The 7,786-nt window shown below is 53.3% G+C and overlaps 1 protein-coding gene across 1 annotated transcript in view; it reads right to left on the bottom strand.

The window, feature by feature from the left end:
• Positions 1 to 3,854: 3,854 nt before the first annotated feature.
• The window catches only part of PPP2R5C (protein phosphatase 2 regulatory subunit B'gamma), a 192,490-nt gene continuing 188,558 nt past the window's right edge, over positions 3,855 to 7,786 (bottom strand). The window contains exon 22 of the mRNA XM_021081604.2: positions 3,855 to 6,553. Coding sequence (XP_020937263.2) covers positions 6,422 to 6,553 — 132 coding nt within the window. The 3' untranslated portion in view covers positions 3,855 to 6,421. The remainder of the gene's footprint in view (positions 6,554 to 7,786) is intronic.

Below are 7,786 nucleotides of genomic sequence, written 5' to 3'. Positions count from 1 at the left end.
AAAAAAAAAAAACCCAAAAAATAAAATTAAAAAAAAGCAAAGAAAACCAAAACAAAAAACCCCATGACATTTCAGAGCCAGGGGCCACCCTACCTTGCTCTGTGCCCACATGTGTACTCTGACTCTGTGTGTAGTGCCAGTGTGAGCATGTCGGGGTGTGTGTGTGTGTGTGTGTGTGTGTGTGGTGTGTTGCGTGTGGGGACGCATCTGGGATCCGGATCCACTGTATCTCCTACAGAGCAAACATATCATTCCAGGGGGTCCCTTGAAGCGCAACCTGGTTTACTGGCATCAAGAACTATCACAACTGTGCTGAAGGTTCACCAAAAGCATCTGTTATCAGTTGCTTTTATTACAAGAATTATGATTTTTTTTGGTAACGAGATGAGGCGATGGATGTTAATTAACTTACTGCAGTCATCATGTCACTACTTATGTGTCAGGTCATTCTGCGGTACCAAACTTTCAGAGCTGCATGTCAGTTACACTTGATGAAACTAAAGGGAAAAAAAAGGGCCAAAAACCCGCCGTGATTGGAGCTTCCTTGCGGTGCAGTAGGCTAAGGATCTGGCACTGTCACTGCAGAGGCTTTGCTGCTGCGGCGCTTGTTCTGTTCTTGGCCTGGGAACTTCTGTGGGCCGTGGGCACAGCTAACCGCCCCCCATGAACCCTGTAATTGACTAGATGTTACCAAGCATCCTACAAAAACGGATCATGAAGCCTGGCTCTGCTCCAGCTTATGTTGACTTAACTGCATGTTACTTTCTTTCTTCTTTTTTTAAGGGCCACACCTGTGGCATAGGGAAGCTTCCAGGCTAGGGGTGGAATTGGAGCTGCAGCTGCCAGCCTACACCACAGCCACGGCAACACAGGATCCGAGCTGTGTCCGCGACCTATGCCACAGCTCAAGGCAACACACGATCCTTAACCCACTGAGCGAGGCCAGGGATGGAACCCACATCCTCATGGATACTAGTTGGGTTTGTTACCTCTGATCCATGTCAGGAACTCCTAACTGTGTATTTCCCTCCTATCTTTTTTGGCTGCCCCATGGCATATGGATTTCTGGGACAGGGATCAGATCCAAACCACAGCTGTGGCGATGCCAGAGCCTTTAACCCACTGTGCTGGACTGGGGATTGAACCTGTGTCCTGGCACTGCAGAGACACTGCTAACCCTCCTGCACCACAGCGGGAACTCCTGACTGTATTTCTAAAAGCACCTCAGGAGTAAACCAGGCTGAACTGGAAGTGATCAGGCAAACCTGGGGATAGAAAAAAAAGACGAATTAGAGAGTTTGGGCCCCTCTGGTAGCGTCCTGTGGAATTTACATAAACCTTTAGTAAAAAGCACAAAGATGTGCGAGAGCGGGCAGGCCAGGGTGGGAAAATACAACAGGACCCAGAGCTAAAAGTGCCTGATTTTTTTTTTTTTTTTCTCGTGTGCTTCCTCCACTCCCTGGGGACTGACGCTGGCACTCCTTGTCCCTAGGGTGCCTGGGTATCCGGCTGTTTCTGCCTGTTGCTCCCATCTCGACCACAGAAACCCAAGGCCATGAAGTCAGCAAAGCAGGAAAAACACGGAGAATAAGGCATCTTGACCGGGGGCAGAGGACCGAGGCGGCCAGAGCTGACATCATGGTCAGGAGACGCCTAGTCTCAGCAGAACCGCCAACTTCATGCGGCATCAGCCCGCAGCCTCAGGGCCCCAGCCCCTTTATTTTAATTTTTTGTTTGTTTTGGCTGCGCTAGAAGCACGTGGAAGTTCCCGGGCCAGGGATCGAACCCGTGCCACAGCAGTGACCTGAACATGGTGCTGTCAATGCTGGATTCTTAACTTGCTGAGCCACCAGGCAACTCCCCAGCCCCATGAATCCTCCTGTTTTCTCCCCAGAAAACAAGACGGTCGTTTTCGGGACGTTAGTCTGATTCGCTCTTCATTCGCTGACACATTGGACACTTCGTTTCGTTTCCTCAAAACCCTGCCTCTTTATTCTCATCCAGCCTGGGGGACAGGTACCGAATTTCCAGTATCAAAACCACTTGTCTTCACCTGCAGGAACTACTTCCTTCTCTGAAAATGTTATCCTCAGTGATTTCGAACGTTCTGGGAGTTGGAACCTATCCCGCTGCCGTGAACTCCAGCGTGAAACCACACATACGCAGCAAGAGCTGAAGTTTTGACAAACGGAGAGGTTCCTATGAGTCAAATAAAGTTAGTGAGAATAGAAACTAACGAGTTGGTGGCCTTCAAAGTGTTGCAACTTGGAATAACACGCTTTGAATGTTTTTAGATAAAATGTTACAAGATTTAAATGGACATAAAACCCACAGCTTCTGAGGTGTGCGCAGGCCACCGGCCTGGATGGCCCCTGAGGTTCTGGCCCTAGCCCGGCCCCTGCCGTGTCCTGGTGTCCCCACAGCGCAGTGGAGTGGGGAGGGGCTGGTGCTCCAGGGCCCCTGCTGGGCAGAAGCCCGGCTCCTCCGCGCCGCCGTGACCTTGGGCGGCGACTTACCCTCGGAGAGCCTTGGTCTCCTCCTTTTTCAGGAGGTATAACCGGGGCGGGTGTGAGAATTAAGTAAACTGACACCTACGAGGGGGCACCCACCACAGCCCCGGGCACAGGGGTGCGGCCAGAATCAGCTGCTGTCCCGGGACAGCGATGGTTCCGGACCGGTTATCTGGGAAGGAGGCACTAGGCCATTTGGATTGTGCTTTCCAGCCTCTTTGTATTATTATTATTTTCTGTCTTTTTAGGGCCAAACCCGTGGCATATGGAGGTTCCCAGGCTAGGGGTTGGATCGGAGCTGTACCTTCCGGCCTACACCACAGCCCCAGCAACTCGGGATCAGAGCTGCGTCTGTGACCTACACCACAGCTCACGGCAACGCCAGATCCCTGACCAGCTGGGCGAGGCCAGGGATCGAACCTGCATCCTTGTGGGAGCTGGTCAGGTTCGTTTCTGCTGAGCCAGGAACTCCGCTTTCCGGCCCCTCACTACCTGGACAGCGCGAAGCCGGCCTCCTCTCCTCAATCCGTTCTCTCCAGAATCCTCGTCCTGAGCACGGACCCGGCGGCCCGCACCCCCAGCCCCCGTGTGCGAGATGGGAGACAAAGAAGCTGGACCTGAGCGGAGGTGTCTTCAGCCCCGGGTGCCTGCTGCTCGGCAGCGGGCACCCGTGTCTCCGAAACATGCCCACCACCGGACGCTCAGGCCACAGAGACACGGGGATGGGCTCTGGCCTCGTCGCCGCCCCTGAGCTCCGAGGGCCACCCCCGCGCTGCTGTCACGGTGGGGGCGTCACAGGGGCCACCTGGCCGATAAGGAGAGCGGGGTGGGGGGGCCTTGGGCCGCACGCACCTGCTGGGACGCCTCCGAAGCAGCGCTGAGGAGGTGGGCTCATCGCCGGGACCTGGAACAACTCCAGTCTGGGCCCGCTCCAGGCGACCCTTCGCAAGAGCTTGACGGGGGGGCCAGGATCCCAAAATCCCGCCCTGTTTTGGGGACCTGAATGTCTCTTCAAGAATAGTTTTCAACATCGTGGTCAGGGCTCAAACAGTTCCATTCCTACGCGTGGCATTCCGAGTTCCTCTGCCTCCTCACAAGACAAGGGGTGGTCACTAAAAAGAAGCCACCGCCGGAGAAGCGAAACAGGGAGCCCGCAGGGGCTCGGCCGAGACCCGCCCGGCGGTGGTGGGCGGCACAGCGGCGCCCAGCCCGTGCTGGGCGAGGGTGGCGCTCCCGTCCTCCAGCCCGTGCCCCTGGATGGCTGCCCTGCCCTCACCGTCACCTGATGATACTCAGAACCAGCTTGCCCAACACCATGGCTAAATGTAGCATCATGATGAGCAATAAAATTCACATGTTCTTTATTTAGTCCATATAATACACCATTTTTAGAGGTTTTTTTTTTTTTTTAAATTAGAGAAAAGAGCATATTAAATGGCAAGTGTATGAAGTTTCTCTGCGTAAACAATGTCGAAACAAAAAGTCCTGAATTACAAAATGTTAAAAAAGTTGTAGGCACTAAACATTTCACTAAAGCAGAAAGTTACAGATCTTCCCTAAAGAAAAATAATTGTGCCACTTACCTAGTTTTGCTGTTTCTATGAACTTTTTTTATTCTGTACATAGGACATTTTGTACAAAATATGAAGTCTACATTTTTATTACTCGATACCGTAAAACAAAGATACAATGTATGTACAATAGTAAAAGGAAGCCAGACTACAGCCACACTAAAAAGACACTCGGAATAGTGACATTGCTGATGTACAGATACATTTTGGAAAGAGTGAAGATGCCAAATGCAGAACTTTATGAAGAAAAACAGTCACCAGTTTATTTGCAATGCAGTACTTTTGAAATCAGTTGGGCACAGAGGAAAACAGTATGGGATAGTATGTCCGTTGAACAACTGGCACGGGGAGTCTGAGTTCTAACCAGGAAAGCTTTAATAGGCCAAAATATTAAATAATAACTCTTGTCAAAGAAGATTAGTTTCTCTCAAAACTTTTGTTTCCCCCTCCCTTGTGGTGAATGTTTGTCTTCAATAAAGAGCAGAAGTAAAACCTAGACAAAAAGATGCTTCTGTATGCCACGCTCTGCCCATCGCCCAAACGTTGCTATTTTGCTTTTTCCCCGAGGGCAAAAGGAGAGGCTTCCCAGAAACCTCTCGAACACACATTCTAACATCCAGGTCAAGGATACTTGAGAATCTATCAGCCAAAGACGCAAGTTCAAACAATGGGATATCAGGATACATAAGACGCTGCTGCTTTATACAATAAAAAGCACCCTTTTTCCCTCAGAAGGAGAAGGCATCTAAACTTTTTAAAAACTATAAATGTCATTATGGTAAAGCGGGCGGGGACTTGTCAAGTTTCTCAGGTGTTTCTTCTCCCAAAGCGGGTGTCTCTGCTTCCAGCTGGGGAAGCTCCTAATTCAGGGCTCGCTCCGAACACAAGGCGTCCCTCCCCCCGCGTGACTTGCCTCTGACGACAAGGATTTAGGTGCAACCAACCTAAGTTCAGCCCCCGGGCTGCTCTTCACATTGTTTTAGTGGATTCCTGAGGCCTCGACTCCGAGACAGATCCTGAAAGAAGCCACACTTTACCTGTGATGCATCGAGACATTTGACGTTAAGCTCTAGCATCTTACGCCAGAGAGAGGAAACCAGAGCCACTAGTTTAGAGCAGCAGCAGCACGCATCTCAAATGCTTTCAAGCGGGACAAGTAAGTCAAAATACTGGCCACCCTGAGAGAAATAAAGAACAGACAAAGCACTAAGTTTAAAGATTTGTCTCCTCGTGCTGTTCCATCGAAAACAAAAAGCTCAGTACATGCAAGGAAGTCTCAAATAGTTAGCAGCATTGAAGACCCACGAAACCCCAGACGCTGTGTTTTCCTTCGGAGGCGAGGGCTGAGCGCGCTTGCTCACAAAGACGCGTGGGAGCCCCGCCGCGGCCGGGCCCCGCTCCTTTCCGCGCGGCGGCGGCTGCAGCTGCAGCTCTCGCCCAGGCTGAGAACCGGCCTCACCCCAAGCGCTCTCGGCCTAACTCCCTACAGAAGGCGCCGGGCTCGGGGAGCAGCATTTCACTGATCCGAGAGCCTTGTGCCAGGGCAACAACGTGGGAACAGGGGCGAAAAAAATCTGCAAAGTAAGACACGAACACGTCATTGTCGAGATTCTGGTTCCAGTCAAGAGGAAGCTCCCTTTAAAGCCCACGTGCGTCTCCCAGGTCCCGCGCCGGACCCGGACGCGGCTGTCCGGCTGGAGCGGCCCCCAAGAGGGGCGGGACCCGGGGTGCAGGGGGTAACGCAGGGCCCAGGGCTGTCCCGCCACTTCCCCAGGGGGTGCAGTCACAAGGACAGCAAAGGAGCACTTCGATGAAATGAAAACAACTCACCCCTGCCACCCCAACCAGCCCAACACCCCCGAAAGCAACCGCTGGCGTGACCATCATGTGAAACAACCTCAACGGCGGCGGAGTCTTGAAAACGCCACGTCGCGGCTTCTGGCAGAACTGCTCTGATGCGAAAGAGTGACGTGACCCCTCAGGGCCGCTGCCTTGAATGGCCACAAATCCCATCTGGGCAGAAGGTGGCGCGGGCGACCAGGGCGCCTGCCTTAGCTCTGACTTTGGGAGACTGTCTGATCTGGGACCTGCCGGGGGCGCGAGGCCACGGGGTGCGGGGGGGGGGGGGGGCGACACCGTGAGCGCCCGCAGCCCTGCAGTCGGACCCAGGAGGTCCCCCTTGCTTGACCTCTGGTCTCGAGCCGAGGCGGGAGGGCGTGACTGCCTGGGTCGGGTCGGGTCGGGTCGGGTCGGAGGGCGCTTGCACTTGAGTGTAACTGACGGGCATGGCACACAGAGCACGGGCTTCTACAGGTGCTGCAGGGTGGCGCCGCGGCGGGGCTAGCGCCCGTCCTGGGGGGCCAGCTCCTCGGCCCGGCCGGGGGCCTCCAGGGCGCCCTTGGCGTGCAGGTCCTGGGGCAGCTCGGACTTGCGGCGCACCACGGGCCGGTCCTTCTTCAGGTCCTTCTGCGCCTGGAATGAAAACGCACGGCGTTGGCTGCAGACCTGGGACCCGGACGTGCGTGCTCTGTGCTGAGCCCGCGGGGACCGTCACCACCCACAGTGACCAGGGGCAGCTACTCAACGGGACCCAACGACTGCTGGGAAGGTTGGCGTGCGCAGCGCTGACCCTGGGGGCTCTTGGGGGCGCACTTGGCACAGGGACCGGCTCTACTAAGCCCCTCAGTGGAGAAGGCTTCCTATTTTATCAACTGTGACCGGAGCCGTTCACGGCTCTGTCCGCTACAGAGGCATCTCAGCAAGCCTCTGTAAATAAAGAGAATGAATGGATTCAAAGCCAATACCAGGTCTAAAACTGGCATTCCCGTCATGGCTCAGCGGTTAACGCACCCGACTAGCATCCATGAGGACACGGGTTCGATCCCTGGCCTCACTCAGTGGGTTAAGGATCCGGCCTCGCTGTGGCTGTGGTGTAGGTCGGCAGCTTAGCTCCCATTCTACCCCTAGCCTGGGAACGTCCATATGCTGCAGGTGTGGCCCTACAAAGACAAACAAAAACCCAACAAACAAACAGGTCTAAAACTTCTTTCAAATCTGAAAAAAGATCCCTAAGATGAGAGGTATTCAATGTGTGGGAGAATCCTCTGGAGCTTAGAAACAGTATATTTACCTAAAATCCCATCCTCTAGAACTGCGAGAAACACTGTAACTATTTACATAAAAGTTCCTAAGATGAAGGGTAAGTTACTGCCATTTTCTTACTGAAGCTTAGGGCATTTTGGCTTTACTTCAAAAAAAAAAAAAAAGTTAAATGAATCCCTTTCTGCATGAGGACTTGCAGAACTGTGTCCGCAAAGAAAGGGCCCCGACATGGGGAGTTTGTAGAGCGACGCGTCTGTTTCCATGAATAGTAAGAGTATTGGGTTTCCGAGGCAGGACCACTCTATCACTCCCAGAATCTCTGAAACCTAAGCACGAGCCGTCGAAATCGCCTAACCCGACCTGGGTACCTGCGGGCTGCCAGCTCGTGAGGACCACGAGCCAGCATCATATCTTCCCTTCTCTTCAGCATCTCCAGCGAAAGGGAGACAACATTTAAAGAAGTTGCTTTTGTGGTGGTGATCAGACAGCTACCAGAAAAAACAAGAACACATCCCTGACAGCTCCCCCCAGCGTCCAGGCGGCCAGCATCGCTGGCATGATAGGCAAAGTCCTTCTCTTCCCTTTAACCAAATATCCAAGGAC

This window comes from Sus scrofa, chromosome 7 (assembly GCF_054392235.1).
Source record: "Sus scrofa isolate SSC_HxYL_T2T_F1_AM1 chromosome 7, Sscrofa_HxYL_maternal_Yorkshire_Landrace_v2.0, whole genome shotgun sequence".
NCBI classification, from domain to species: Eukaryota; Metazoa; Chordata; class Mammalia; order Artiodactyla; family Suidae; genus Sus; species Sus scrofa.
Note: the sequence above shows the minus strand (reverse complement) of the source record. Positions and strands in the feature narration are given on the sequence as shown.